The 16,521-nt window shown below is 30.5% G+C and overlaps 1 protein-coding gene across 1 annotated transcript in view; it reads left to right on the top strand.

The window, feature by feature from the left end:
- The first annotated feature begins 7,625 nt into the window (after nt 1-7,625).
- Nucleotides 7,626-16,521, top strand: part of LOC141342468 (pleckstrin homology domain-containing family G member 4B-like) — a 96,278-nt gene continuing 87,382 nt past the window's right edge. Inside the window, exon 1 of the mRNA XM_073846916.1 lies at nt 7,626-7,887. Within this exon, the coding sequence (XP_073703017.1) occupies nt 7,819-7,887 (69 nt within the window). The 5' untranslated portion in view covers nt 7,626-7,818. The remainder of the gene's footprint in view (nt 7,888-16,521) is intronic.

Below are 16,521 nucleotides of genomic sequence, written 5' to 3'. Positions count from 1 at the left end.
TTACCAAAATAAAAGGGATCAAACTAAATGCATGGTATTGTTTGTTTAGTACTGTCCTGAATAAAATATTTAACACAAAAGATGTTTACACAAAGTCCTCAAGAGAAAACAATAGTTGAATTTATGTAAACCCCTTGATTCTTAATACTGTGTTGTTACCTGAATGATCCACAGCTGTGTTTTTGTTTAGTGATAGTTGTTCATGAGTCCCTTGTTTGTCCTGAACAGTTAAACTGTCTGCTGTTCTTCAGAAAAATCCTTCAGCTCCCACAAATTCTTTGGTTTTCCAGCATTTTTGTGTATTTGAACCTTTTTCAACAATGACTGTGTGATTTTGAGATCCATCTTTTCACACTGAGGACAACTGAGAGACTCATATGCAACTATTACAGTAGGTTCAAACACTCACTGATGCTCCAGAAGGAAAAACCATGAATTAAGAGCTGGGGGTGAAAACTTTTGGAATTTGAAGATCAGGGTAAATTTAACTTATTTAGTCTTCTGGGAAACAAGTAACTATCTTCTGTAGCCTCTGAAGGGCAATACTAAATACTAAAATATGATATTTAGGCAAAATACACATTCTGTTCAAAAGTTTTCGCCCCCTGGCTCTTAAGGCGAGACACTGCAGGTGAACAGGGTAAAAAAAAAACTAATAGTAATCACCTAATTTACTCAGTTGATTGATTACATTGTTAATTGCAAACATTTTTTGTATTACAAGTTTTCTAAAATGTTAGGTTTAAATGTGCAAATGAGCATTATTTAATGAAATATGCGCTAATTTGCATACATTTCTAGTACAAAAATCTAAACACTGGATGAAGTCAGTTTCAAAATTCTTGTTTAATATTTTTGACATATAAGAGTTAAATGTTTTTACAGAAGGGATTTTGGATATCTCATATTGTCACGCCATAATTTAAAAAAATCTTAGAACAGACAGAAAACAATATATTTTTGCAATTTTTGGGGGAATAAAATGCTGTATATAATCAATCAAAATACAGTATATATCAACAAATCCCTCTGTAAAAACCTTCAGGATATCGACAGGAATAAACAAAGTCTGGTGTGTGTAAGTGCTACTGAAGTGGAGATTTATGGCTCAGTGTAGGAGAAAAAACACATTTTGAGAAAACGGCCTTTAAAAATAAGGATTGTAATTGAAATCTATTGCCACAAATAGATAAAGCGCTATAAAAGAAACCCTTACAGTGTCTTTTGGATGTTTTCTTTCCACTAGTCTGAAAAAAACACTTTATGAAAAAACAAAAAGCCCCAAATCTCAAACTTGACAGGTGCATGGAAAAACAGCATTTTTGCCTGCAGTGTCTCTCCTTAATGCATGGTTTTTCCTTCTGGAGCATCAGTGAGTGTTTGAACCTTCTGTAATAGTTGCATATGAGTCTCTCAGTCGTCCTCAGTGTGAAAAGATGGATCTCAAAATCATACAGTCATTGTTGGAAAAGGTTCAGATACACAAAAATGCTGGAAAACCAAAGAATTTGTGGGACCTGAATGACTTTTCTGAAGAACAGCAGGCAGTTTAACTGTTCAGGACAAACAAGGGACTCATGAACAACTATCACTAAACTAAAAAACACAGCTGTGGATCATTCAGGTAACAACACAGTATTAAGAATCAAGGGATGTAAATTTTTGAACCGGGTCGTTTTTTATAAATTCAACTATTATTTTCTCTTGTGGACTATATGCAAACATCTTTTATGTAAAATATCTTATTCAGGTCAGTACCAAATAAACAATAACATGCATTTTGTAATATCCCTCTTATTTTGGTAAAATAATTAACATTTGGCAGATTGTGAAAGGGGGATGTAAACTTTTGACCTCATTTGTATGTCTGGCTGAACAAGCAAATGTTTAGTCTTGACCTGCAGTGGGAAGAATAGCCCTCTAGTGGAGAACAGGATGAATTATGGCTTTAGACTGGATGCCTGAAGAGATACCAGATCAGTGTTTATTAAAAACCTTAAATACCTCCATCAGATACCAGAGGCATTTCCTGTGTACTATGTGTACTTTGTGTGTATATGCACAAATTAATCTTGTGCAGTGTCATTAGAGTCATTGCATTTTCATTTATGCCTTTGGCAGATGCTTTTATCCCAAATGACTTGCATTACATTCAAAGTCAAAGTCATTGCATTTGATAATTTTATTAATTTTCTGGGAATCGAACCCATGACCTTCTGTTTGAAGTATAGTAATGGACATTAATAATTTTTTGCTAAACTATTGCTTTAATTATTTACTCATTGTCATGTTGTTTTAAACCTGCTAAAGTCTTCATGCAGGTCCTGTAGCTCAAATAGTGGCACAAGGTCATGGGTTTGATACCCAAGTTTGGATAAAAGCATCTGCCAAATGCATGGATGTATATGTCTTTTTCATATAACAGCAGTTCAGTGACAGTGAATGTCAAAAAAAGAAAGTCAGTTACGGTACTAAAACTAAAAACTAAAAATGAAAATAAAAATATGTAAAAAAAAAAAAAAAAAAAAAAAAGTAAAAATGCAATTGTGAGAAATAATATGAAGAAATCTCTAATATGAGAAATAAACAAATGAAATGAACTATTTAAAAATAAATAAATTAATAATAAATAAATATAAAAAATGTAAATGATTTAAAAATACATTTAAATGATCTTTTTTTTTTTTTTCAGCTAGTTGCCAAAACAACATTTCTCATTTAATAAATTCTACTGACTTTTTTCAATAATTGTAAGGTATAAACTTCTTTTTCTCAGAATTGTGAATTTAAATCTGGCAATTTTTACTTTTTTCTCACATTTGCAAGTTTATATCTCACAGTTCTGACTTTATTTCTCACAATTGTGGGTTTCTCTCTCACTATTCTGACTTTATAACTTGCAATTGTGAGAAATAAAGTCAGAATTGTGAGATATAAACTTGCAAATGTGAGAAAAAAAGTCTGCAATTCTAAAAAATAAGTAAAAAGTAAAACTCTTAAATCTATAATAATTAATAATTAAAAAATAGTAAAAATTAAAATGATTAAAAATAAATGTAAAAGATAATATAAATATATATATATATATATATATATATATATATTTATTTATTTATATTTATATTTATTTATTTATTTATATATATATATATATATATATATATATATTTATAAACTTATTTTATTTCAGCTAGTTGCCATAACAAAATTTTTTCATTTAGTTTAACTTGAAGTACTGAAATTCTACAGTATATTAAATGGCAAAAACACAACAAAATGATAAAAATTTTAGCTAAAATTAAAATGAAAACAGAAAATGTACAAATAAAAACTGACTTAAACTATTGATAAAAGCTATAGTTGTATAACACTGACTTTCTGAGAGTCTAGATTTTTGACTTTTATGGTGTTTTTATTTCTAGACGTGGTCACTAATCTGTTTCGAAATGGAAAAGAGCTGCACATACTGGAGATTAAGGCTGAACTATTGCTTAAACAGGTCATTTAGATTGAGATGGCATCATAATGGTGAACCGTGGCACATATTTACAAAATATATTGTGATATCACCGAAACCTGACTTAAATCCTTGCTAATCTGACATCATGTGACTAATGCTGTGTGTCAAGAATCCAGCTCTTCTAACACGATTAGCCGCAGTACATTGGCTGCTGTGTGCACATCCAGTGGTTTAACGTGATTTTCCCGGGGTTAGCGTGATCTGCTTGAGGTCTGGAGGATCTTTAGGGTGGTAATGGACGACTCTGACATGTTTGGAGTTACACATTCCATGGCAGTGTGTGGACATGTTCATGCTTTCCAAGCGTTCAGCGCAGGTGTGCCACACGCAGACAAGCATGCAAATTCTCAGCGTTTACATCAACTCCCTCTAGTCTGCTTTCCAATCAAACTTATTGAGTTAACTCTCTCGGTATTTCAAGTTAAATGCATACAAATCTGAACTTCTATTAACTTAATCTCTGAGTTTGAACTTTTTTAAATTAGTAGAACTTAGTTTTGAGTTCTGCTAACTTGTTAGGGTGAGTGTAACTAGCAGATATCTTATGATTAGGGATTTACTGTAGATATTTCCATTAAAACCAGGTTTTGCTTAGTTCTTTTATAGCTCAGGAGACTTATTGGAGCTCTCACTTATGATCAGCTTTATGTCAGATAATCAAAATCCTTACTGATTCATTGAATGCACAGTAAATGGAAAGAAACAATTTGATTAGAAATGTTTAAGCTCACAGTAAGATCTGTAACTTTTGAGGAACTTTGGGAAGACACATTGTGAGAGTCTTCATTTGTTCGCCAATTTTATGGAAACCCGTTTTGTTTTGTTTTTCACAATTGCGTGATTTAAGAAGTAATTGGTTGTCATTTGCATGCAAGTCAGAATTGCAAGATATAAACTGTCAATTCTCCGTTTCTTTCTCACAGTTCTGATGTTTTTCTTACTATTTACTATTTCTAATCTTACTATTGCATGCTATAAAGTCAGAATGGCAAGATGTAAACTGGCAGTTCTCAGTTTTTGTGAGGTATAAACTTTTTTTCTCAGAATTGTTTAAATCTTGCACTTTTTTACTTTATTTTTTTAAGTTTATATCTCACAATTCTGACTTTATTTCTCACATTTGTAAGTTATAAAGTCAGAATAGCATGATAGAAATCGGCAATTGTGAGAAAAATGAAGTCAAAATTGTGAGATATAAATTTATAAATCTGAGAAAAAGTAGAATAATAAAAAAAGCAATAATTTTTTTTCCTTACAATTGCATTCTCAATTTTTTCTTACAAATCAGACTTTTTTCTCACTATTGCCAATTCTCATTTTTTCTCATTTCTGACTTTTTTCTTGCAATTGCATGTTTTAAAGTAAAGAATAGTGAGTTATAAAAAAAAAATTCTGAATTGTGAGTTTAAAGTTTGCTATTTTAACTTTTTCTTTTCTCAGATTTGCAAGTTTATATCTCACAATTCTGACTTTATTTCTTCGTAAGTTATAAAGTCAGAATACCATGATAGAAATCCGCAATTGTGTGAAATAAAGTCAGAATTGTGAGATATAAGCTGCCAGTTCTCAGTTTTTCTCGCAATTGCAATTAATTTAAACTGCCAATTCGTGTTTTTTTTTTCACAATTGCATGTTATAAGATTGTGATATAAATAGTCAATTCTCAGTTTTTGTGAGGTATAAGCTTTTTTTCTCCGAATTGTTTAAATATCACAATTTTTTACTTTTCTCACATTTGCAAGTTTATATCTTTATTTCTCACAATTGTAAGTTATAAAGTCAGAATAGCATGATAGAAATCTTGCAAATGTGCGAGAAAAAAAAAGTAATAATTGTGAGATTTAACCTCACAATTTTAGACAAAATGTTTATACCTCGCAATTATTCATAACATGCAATTGCGAAAAAAGCCAGAACTTTAAAAGTTTACACCTCACAATTTTTGACTTTATAACATGCAATTGCTAGAAAAAATTCAGAACTGTGAAAAAAACCCTGAGAATTGCCAGTTTATATTTTGCAATTCTGACTTTATAGCATGCAATAGTAAGATTAGAAATAGTAAAACATCAGAACTGTGAGAAAGAAACTGAGAATTGCCAGTTTAGATCTTGCAATTCTGAGTTGCATGCAAATGACAACCAATTACTTCTTAAATCACGCAATTGTGAAAAACAAAACAAAACGGGTTTCCATAAAATTGGCGAATAGATGCAATAGCAAGAAAAAAGTCAGAATTGTGAGAAGAAACAAATTTTTACTTTCTCAGATTTGCAAGTTTATATCTCACAATTCTGACTTTATAACATGCAATTTGCGAGAAAGAAGTCAGAACTGTGAGAAAAATCTGAGAATTGCCATTTAATTGTTTAAATATCAAAATTTTGACTTTTTTCTTAGATTTGCAAGTTTATATCTCACAGTTCTGACTTTATAACATCCAATTGAGAGAAAAAAGTCAGAACTCTATAACTCTTTATATCTTGCAATTCTGACTTTATAACTTGCAATTGTGAGAAATAAATTCATAATTGCGAGATATAAACTTGCAAATCTAAGAAAAAAGTCAAAATTGCGATATTTAAACTGGCAATTCTCACATTTCTGAATTCTTTCTCACCATTGAATGTTATAAAGTCAAAAATTGCGAGGTAACTTTTCTCAGAATTATGAGTTTTTCCTTCTTTCAAATGAGTCTCTGTTTGCCTTCCATTTAATCTCACTGCTGTCAAGAAGAATCACTTCAGATATTTAAATTCACGAACACCTGAAACCTTTGTGTAATGCATTATAAAGGAATTCATATTCATCTTGTAATGCATTATATCTTTTCGTGAACAAATGCATTATGGTATTTTCAGATACCTTGTTACATATTTTTTAGTTTCAACACATCATGCTTTCCAAATGTGTAGATCCTACACTGTAAAAAAAAAAGCTGTAAAATTTACGGGAAAACCCTGGCAGCTGTGGTTACCAGAGTTTTTCTGTAAACAATACGGTAGCAATGTTTTACATTTTACGGTTTTCACTTAAATATACAGGTAAAAACCGTAATTTCAGATTTTTTTTTTTAACTGATATAATGGTGATTTACCAACCTTTCGAAGTGCTGAAATCTGTTTTGTACCTTAGCAATACACTGATAACCACCAAAAGCAGGTGGTGATGACAACATCACATGATCAACCAAACCCCATCACAAGAAGGTTTTAAATAATAACATATATAGAAAGTGCACTGTGTCATTCACACAAACACTAAACACCATCATGGTAACACACATAAAACTGATTTAATGCAAAAAACATTAATTTAACAGCATTATATGTAACATATAACCCTAATGTACAAAACTGCCAAGAAAAATCTAAGAAGAAAAAGTTATTTCCACAAAAAACATCAAATAAAAAAAATGAAACACAGGGAATTCTGGGAATGTCAGTTTACGGTTATTCACTGTAAATTTTTTGTTCTTTTTCACTTCAAAAAACGGTATACTGCCGTAAAATTACATGCAATGTCTAACACAGTTTTTCACCGTATATAGAAGGGGAACTTACTGTTAACCATATCACAGGTTTTTACCGTAGCATTTTTACAGTTTATTACCGTTAAATTCACGGTCATTTTTTACAGTGTATGTATTCAGACAAAGATGCATAATGCATTAAAAGTGTATCCTTATATCCAAAGCACTTTTGTTTGCTTGTTTGCACCGTTTAATCGTCTACTAGTTTGTGTCAGCTCTAGTTTTTGGATTAGCGCGACTGAGCGCAGCACTATTGTAGTGGAGTGACCCGAGCCAGCGATGGCATGCTGATGTCTTCTTTTTTTCTTTTCTCCCTCCTTCTTTTACAAAAGCGACAGCATAAGCTGAAACCCTAGTCCATTTGTTTTGTCAGGACAAAGGTGGGGGGAGGCTCCGGCCGCTGTAGAGTAGGGGGTAGTAAAGGTTTGTTCCCCTGCAGGGCACTTGTGGACGGGGGTGTTGTTGTGCCTGTGTGCAGCTCAGATGGTGTGTTTTCCCAGTGCTAAAGGAAATTGCATCAGTATGCATTATCCAGCTGGGAGAGGCCGCAGGAGCAGCCCTGGGAGGAGGGAGGAGGGCCGAAGCCGAGCGCCGCTGTCTGTCTTTCACTCTCAATCCTCCCACTAGAGCAGAGACACACCGGCTGACCCAGTCATGGGCGCAGAGGACCCTAATCGCTCTCTGCATGGACTTACACTGGATTAATCAACTCTTGCCTATTTATTTATTTGCCTATTTATGGTTTTTCTACTATTTTGAGCCCTGAATGCGGACGCTGAGCACTATGCACTCCAGAGTGAAGTCGCGGAGCTGCGATAATTACCTGAGTATAAAGGTGAGCCCTGCACTGCTGCGGGTTGCGTTTGACATTGCTTACAAAATGCAGGTATCATTATTATGCTTTCAGCTGAGCTGTAAATTAAGAAAGCTTTCACCAAGACTTTCCTATCAAACAGGAAAATGTCTTTCCTTACAGCAGGGTTATTATAGCACTGCAAAAAATGCTTTTCTAGCTTAGATTTTTTGTCTTGATTCCAGCCAAAATATCTAAAAATTCTTGAATCAGGAAGGATTTTCTAGATAAGTAAAAATTATTTTCTTGTTTTCAGAAAAAACAAGTCAAAATTAAGTGAGTTTTTGTTTAGAACAAGCCAAAAAGTCTGCCAATGGGGTAAGAAAAAAAATCTTATTTCAAACAGAAAACAAGATTATTTTTCTTACCCCATTGGCAGATAATTTTGCTTGTTTCAAGCAAAAATGTACTTAATTTTGACTTTTTTTTCTGAAAACAAGACAATAATTTTTACTCATCTAGAAAATCCTTCTTGATGTAAGAATTTTTAGATATTTTGGCTGGAAACAAGACAAAAAATCTAAGCTAGAAAAGCATTTTTTGCAGTGAGGTAACTGGAAAAACAAAAATAAAAACATTTTTGTTACTTGTGAAAATAGAATTAAATATTACAACACTTATTTTTTTTGCACATGGGTCAGAGATGTTAACATGTCCACATCTAAAGAAATTTACTAAAGTGATTTTATATCCATAGAATACACATTAGATGTAAGTAAAGTGTCTACTTTTAAGGTTTCAAGTTTTTGGAGAATAAAACGTCAATACTTGTTTGAAATATTGTTACATTGTCATTCAGTGTAACACAATATTTATGTAAAAATTCAAACAAGATGCTTATTCTGACTTGTGCATATTAAAATATATAAAAGAATGATGGAGCATATTATATTTTATTGTGTTTTAAATGAGTAAATTCTTATTGACAAGTTCTGACACTTTCTCTCACAATTGCATATAAAGTCAGAATTGTGAGATATAAACTTGCAAAGAAAAAAGTAAAAGTTTTTTTTCTCAGTTCAGACTTTTTTCTGAATTTACAAAAGTGATTTTATATCCATAGAAAGCACATTAGATGTAAGTAAAGTGTCTACTTTTAAGGTTTCAAATACGTTTTTGGAGAGAAAATGTCAATATTTGGTTGAAAAAATGTTACATTGTCATTTAGTGCAACACAATATTTATGTAAAAATTCAAACAACATGCTTATTCTGGCTTGTACATATTAAAATATATAAAATAATACATTTTATTGTGTTTTAAATAAGTAAAAATGGGCAAAAGGATAGTGACAAATTTTAAAAGTGTAGAATTCGTCTTTTAATATGTCATAAATTGATTTTTGGTGTAAATATGCCTGACAAGATTGTTACACTGAATGACATTTTAGTTGGTGTAAATTAGGGAAAAAATGTATGATATTTATTTTTTGCCTAGAAAAATAAAAGCAAAAATGCAATAAAATTAAACTGAAAACTTTAAAAAAAATTAACAACAACAATTTAAAGCAGAATTACACTTATTGTTTTTATGCTTAAACCCTTTTTCGTCTTTGACCCAAATATTTATTTAGTTTAACATGATGTACTAAAATACTTTAAAAACAACATAATTATCAAAACTTTAACGCTAATTAATTAGAGCTGAAAAACGATTAGTCACAGTCACAATTAATCTATAAAAAAGTTATATATATATATATATAACTTTTTTATAGATTAATTGTGACTAATCGTTTTTCAGCTCTAATTAATTAGCGTTAAAGTTTTGATAATTGTTATTTTATATATAATATTATGTGTATTCATATATAAATATATATATATATAAATACACACATACATAAGGTAAAAAAAACTGTTAGAATTATGTAAAATATTTATAAAATATTTTATTTACATATAAGTGTTTACATACTACTATTTATTTTAAAAAATATATATATAGTATGTAAAATTGTTTTATTTTGAATCGTTTAATCACGACTAATCGTTTTGCAGCTCTAAAATGAATATAAAAGAAGAAAATATTCAAATAAAACATTTACAACACCTATAATAGTATCTAAATAAAACTACTGGTCTTAAATGGAAAGTATTTTGTTGCTAAAATTAGTAAATTTCCAAAATAACACTGTGATTTTGCTGCAGTACATTTATGTTAATTCATTAGTAGATGCTTTTATCCAAAGTGACTTGCAAATGAGGAAATGTTATGGTGCTTTTACAGTATATACACCATCATAACCATATTACAATTATTTTTTTTGCATGTTTTGTTAGTTTTAAGCTTTAAAAGACACTTAAAGTTCATTAATGTTATTGATTTGATGGCACTGACACTATTGGATGAGAACAAAACTGATCTGAATCGAATTGAATGAATTGAGTTTGTTTATAATTGACGACTTTGCAATATTGACACTGTTTTTGAACTGAAGTGAATCAACATTGACTTAATTGAGTTGAAAAATGACACCGATGTCTTTTTAAAGCTGTTTTAGAGCAGAACTTGAATTAGTCTTTTTCTTGAAGAAGTTTGCATGATTGATTCTGTTGCTTTCCTGATAATTTCTGCTTTGAAACAATCTGTTTTGACTTTTTTAGGTACTGATTGTAATGGCTGTTTAGGAATATATTGCTGTGTGTTTTGTGCCAGTGCTAATATACTTTAACTGGACCTGTTTGGTAATGAGTGGCGTTAGGACTGGGTTTAGTCTTTTGTGCTGTAATCCAGACATCATGGGAGCGGCGTCTTGAATTGATCCCTCAATTACAGCACTTTAACTTCTCTCGTAATCACTAATGGTTTGCCGTGTCACAGCAGGCTCAGTGTGTGTGTGAGCTCTGAGTTTGCTCTGTGTGTTTGTGTTGTTGTGTCATTGCTCAGAGATTCACTACAGAACCTGTTTGAGAGCAGCTGCTTGTTTTTTGTCCTCAGTGATTCAATGAACATTCCTTGTGGAGACGTCAACCTGTTCGACAGCTGCCAGTCACATCAGGTGCAGCGTTTACAGACGGCTTTCAGACTGATGGGTTTAGCATTATCACATTCAGTTGATGATATTTAAATAATTGTAAACCATTGTAAACACACAGATAGAGTTATAATAATTATAAAAAATAATAATAATTATTATTAATATTTAATAATGCATTTTGTAGTAAACAAAATATGAAAAAAAAATCTAAATATATTATTTATTTTAAATAGGTAAAATAATAAAACCCAAAATAAATAAAATTACAAAAAAGATTTTAATTTGAATTTTTTTTCTGGTCCACTTTAGACTTTAGGCTTTTAATTTACGCTGGAGAATAATAATATATGCTGTTTATTATTATTATCATATTGAATGTTATTATTTACTATTACTTTATTATTATTATTATTATTATTATTACTGTCATAAATATTAAAATATAATTTTATCAAATATCTAGTTTTTTATATATATTAATATATTTTACAATAAATAAATATAGTTGTTTTTTTGTTTTAGTTTCTTTACAATAAAAATTATTTTAAATATTTATTTGGTTCAATTTATTTTTTTCTGGTCCACTTTGGTCCACATTAGACTTAATGTTATAATAAATCTTCATATATATATATATATATATAAGCTTTATTCTGCTTGTATTATGTTATATCACGATTATATGAATTTATTAAATATGGATTTTTTTTGTTGTTGTTGGTATATTTGTAATTTGGTATATTTATATAATGGTATATTTATACTATTTTTGTACAGTTTTGTATTATTATTTTTTGTATAGCACCTGAAATTATTCACCCATATTATGCATTTCAGGATCAATTGTAAATTAAATGAAACTGTAAATTAAAAAATATTAATTAGCTTTTTATAACATTAAAAAAAATAAAAATTGCATTAAAAACAAAAAGTTTAAATTGCTTGTTGCATTCCTCGTTTATACATTGCCTTTATTTAAAACCATCTGCTAATTGAATAAATGTAAGAATATATTCTTCCTTATTTTCAGAAAAACAAAGCAAGTCTGTAAACAGTTCAGGAAGCTTTCTGATGTCCACAGATGTTTTTTTAAATAGCCGGTTCAGTTCAGCATCTCATATCCGAGTCGTCAGACCCCTGCTGTCGACCCATTGTGTTTTTCCTCCTCTATAATCATGCATTTGTCATCAGACCGCTCTGGAGAGGCGTTAACGCTGCTTTGACACCTGTATATATGAGACTGCTCTCAGTAACCTGTGCTCCATCAGCAGAGCCGCTCGCTCCAGTTTCACTCCCACAGCTTCAGGCTTCATGCTCCGCTGGAGAGCTGGTGCGCGAGCCTTTGTCTTCCTGACCCACTAAACGCACCGAACGAGCGAATGGTGCCCTTCCCGTCAGACTGTCAGGGTCGTTTAGAGCGGCTTCGTTTGGTAATCACAGCTCCTGCTCACTGACTGCATGTTTGCATTGCAGTAAAGGGTGTTTAAGAGGAGCTCGGGTCTATTAGAGCATCATTTATGGCAACGATTTGTTAAAATACATCTCTAGTGATCTGTTCAGAGTTCCCACGGTCTTGGAAGAAGATAAAATTGTGGTTTATGTATTGAACATATGTGAACATATGCACATGTTTTTAAAATAAACCATTGTTTATTAGAGGTGTCTTAAAATGTATGTTAAAATTTAATTAAATTAAATATAATAAAAAATTTTAAAAACATGAATAAAATGAAATATTTACATAATAAACAATTATTTATTTATTTATCATTGGATTTTTGTTATATAATTTTTCGTAATTTTGTGATTTTATTAAAAATTATAAATAATTTTAGAATTTTTGTAATTTTATAAAAAATTTGAAAAAAATTACATTGCATGAAATTTTATATAAAATTACAAAAATAGAATGTAATACAAATTTTTATTTATATATATATGTATATATACTAAAATGAAATAAAATGAAATGTAAGAAAGTTAAAAAAAATTTAAAATGAAATGAAATATTCTATAAATAATAAATAAACAACATTTTATTTATTATTAGAAAAAAAATTGAATTTTATTTTTTTGTAATTTAGATTTTTATAAAAAATTATATTTATTTAATTTTTGTATAAAAATTGTATAAAATCTGAAAAAAAATACATTATATGAAATTTTATGTAAAATCACAAAAATAAAATATTTAAAAAATCTTCGATTTTGTTAATTTATGATTTGAATTCTTTTTTATTATTTTATATAATATTTTTAGTAATTTTGTGATTTTATTGCAAATTATAAATAATTTTAGAATTTTATATAAATACAAAATTAGAATATTGATATAAAATGAAATTTTTATTTTTACATGCATATGCTTAAATTGGCATATTAGAATTATTTCTGAGGATTTCTTTAATATATACATTTATTATATTTATTATTATTTATTAGATTTTATTATATATATTAAAGAATTAAGAGAGATTTTATCATGCATATGAATTATCATATTAGAATGATTTCTGAAAGATCATGTGACACTGCAGACTGGTGTAATGATACTAAAAATTCAGCTTTGATCACAGAAATAAATTACTCTTTAACACATTTTTACATAGAAAACGTCTATTTTACGTTCTAAAAATATTTCACTATTTTACAGTTTCTATTGTAAACCTTTCCTCAATGATCTGCCTGATTTTGGTGCAAATGATGTGTTGCAGTTCAGGTTGTGAATGTTCACAGTAGGAATAGTTGTGTGGTTTTGTAGCAGATGTCCGTCTGTTTTAATAGAGAGCAGAGCAGCAGCGAGCCACCTGGAATCCACGGCGTTTAGATATAATTACGGGTCCGGCTCTGATCCAGCTCCTCCACCGTCACCGTAAACACCATCAAAGAGGGCAGATCCTCACAGATCCCACACATCCATGTCTCCTCTGAGCCACAGTTGTGCTTTGGCTGCTATTAAAAGCTCTTTTACTGGCTTCAGCCAGGTGAAATAACTCCTTCAAGGTTATGGAAATGCATCTGAAGCTCTCCTTCTGCCCAGTCTTATTTATCTTTCATCTTCAAAGTCACACTTATCTCTGGGGCTCTTGAAGTCCTCCATTCAGCGCTGTGTCTGTCCGTATGTTTAGTCTTCTCAGGCTTTGAAAGTGGTGTTTTGGGTGGGCGCACTGAGACTTATATGCAGGCCCTCCTGAATACAGCTTGTAGTTCAGAGCAACGTTTTCAGGTTAAAACATGTTGTTCAAAACACTTTCGAGTCTGGGCCGGTCGTCAGACTCCACTAGTACCAGAACTTTTTAGAGGGGCGTCAAACCCTATTCATTAATCTTTCAACCCCAACAGGAAGACCTAAATAAAAAGGTTAATTGGTAGGGATGTCTTGAAATTGTTTGTGTTCTGTGTTTATTTAAATATTTTTAAACATGTGAACATATGCATTTGTTTTTAAAATAAAGCATTGTTTATTAAAGGTTTCTTAAAATGTATGTTAAAAAAATGCAAATTTATTTATTATTGGGGAAACTTTTATTTAATGTTTTTTGTAATTTTGAATAAAAAGTATATATTTTTTATTTTTTGTAATTTTATATAAAAATTATTTAATATCGGGAAAAACTTTTACATTTGAAATACTTTTTTTCTGTAATTTTGTAATTATTTAAAAAATTATAAAATATCTGTGCATTTTTGGATTGTTGTATAATATTTATTTATTAAATAAATTTTAAATTACGTTATATGACATTTTATGTAAAATTTGAGAAATAGAATATAATACAAATTTTAAAAAATAATTATTGATTTTTTTGTAATTTTATAAAATATTAGAATTTTTTTATTAAAAAAACACAGAAATAGAATATAATACAAAAATTGTATAAACTTTTTTTGTACTTTTGTAATTTTAGAAAAATATTTTTTAATTTTTATAATTGTATATAATTCAATTCAAATCACATTATATGAAAATGTATATATAATATCAAAAATAGAATATAATACACATTTTAATTTGGGGTGGAAACATTTTATATATATATATATATATATATATATATATATATATATATAAATAACTTTTGTAATTTTATAAAATATTTTCAAGTTTGAAAACATGCATGTATATAAAATTTTAAGAAAAAATGTAATATATACAGTATATATACATATATATGGAAAATATGCAATATGCAATATTGGTATTGAATATTTTTTGCGATATAACATTTTCTCTAGAGAATGTGTGTATGTATAATTTAAAAACTACTTTGCAAGGCACTTATTATTCTGTTAACTTTGTCAGTCTTGAGCCATGTGGCCTGAGGCTGTGTGTGGAGGCTCCTGACAGTCCTGAGGCCCCAAGGCCGGCGTCCCACTGGACCGGTCTGTAATCCTGCCCTGCCCAAGCCGCTATTTTGTAGCCTGCCACAGTAACCTAAAAAAGCACCGTTTAACGATGTTAGAAATCATGTTGCCTTTCCTCCCATTGTTAGCCTTTCCTCCAAACTGCGGTTCTGCTCTTCCCTGCAGTTTGAGCGCTGCGATCATTCCTGAGCCGGAGCGCCGCTCATGTGGCCGAGCGATTGAGTTTCCTAGAACGTCAGTAAAGACTTTCTGCAGGAGAACCAAACAATGGCTGCCCTGTGGAGGAGTGACCGCATGTGGACGGCACATTGTCATTGTGTTATACAAGGCCAACAGAGCAGAACAAACAGGGAAAGTTAAAGTCTGAGCTTTGCTGGGGATTTTTCCTGGGCTTTCCCATCTGCAACTCAACTCAAACAAGTTCATTTCCATTTTCTCCACTGCCCTTCCTGTTTAAAGAGATAGTTTACCAAACATGAAAATGTGCTGTTCATTTACTCACCCTCAGGCCAAGATGACTTTCTTTCTTTTTTATCAGTAAAACAGTAAAGAAGATTTTAAGCTGAAACTGTGATCATTGGTGATTCATATAATGCAAGTCAATGGCTACTGGCACTTTCAGAGTCACAAAAATATATCACAATATTGACTCCTGACAATATATTGAGGTCTTATGAACTGAAATGATCAGTCTATGCAAGAAACGAATCATTATTTACCACATTATTACCTGTAATCTAGAGTGATGTCTGGTTCACGAACGAATCATTCTTTTAAACTGGTTCTTTTTGTTGAACTAGATGAATCAGTTCACCAAATCGGACTGAATTGTCTGAAACACTTGAGTAGCAAAGATCTACAAGTTATTAAAATCAAAACTCTTTTTTAGACGACTGACAGTCACTCCATTTCAAAATGAGCTGAAATAGCAGTGTATCTGATCCTGTGAATTACACTTTAACATATGAATGAATCATTCAGCGCTCCGGTTCCTCCAGCTGAACTGAGGAAACAATTTGACTCGTACCAAAGACAGATGAGCTGCTCATACATTTTTATACGTAAAACATCCAAGTTTCATGCCATTATTGGGTGCTTTAATGATATAACTGCATAAATGTGACATCATTGTGTGATTACGTAAATAAACTATTGAATTGAACCAGTTCATTAAAGCGAACTGTCCAAAAGAATCAGTTCACAGAAAAGATTCATATTTTCCAGGCTTTGGATTACAGGTAATAATGTTGTAAATAATGTTCAGTTTCTTG

This window comes from Garra rufa, chromosome 9 (assembly GCF_049309525.1).
Source record: "Garra rufa chromosome 9, GarRuf1.0, whole genome shotgun sequence".
In the NCBI taxonomy this organism is placed as follows: Eukaryota; Metazoa; Chordata; class Actinopteri; order Cypriniformes; family Cyprinidae; genus Garra; species Garra rufa.
This window is presented reverse-complemented; position numbering and strand designations above follow the sequence as displayed.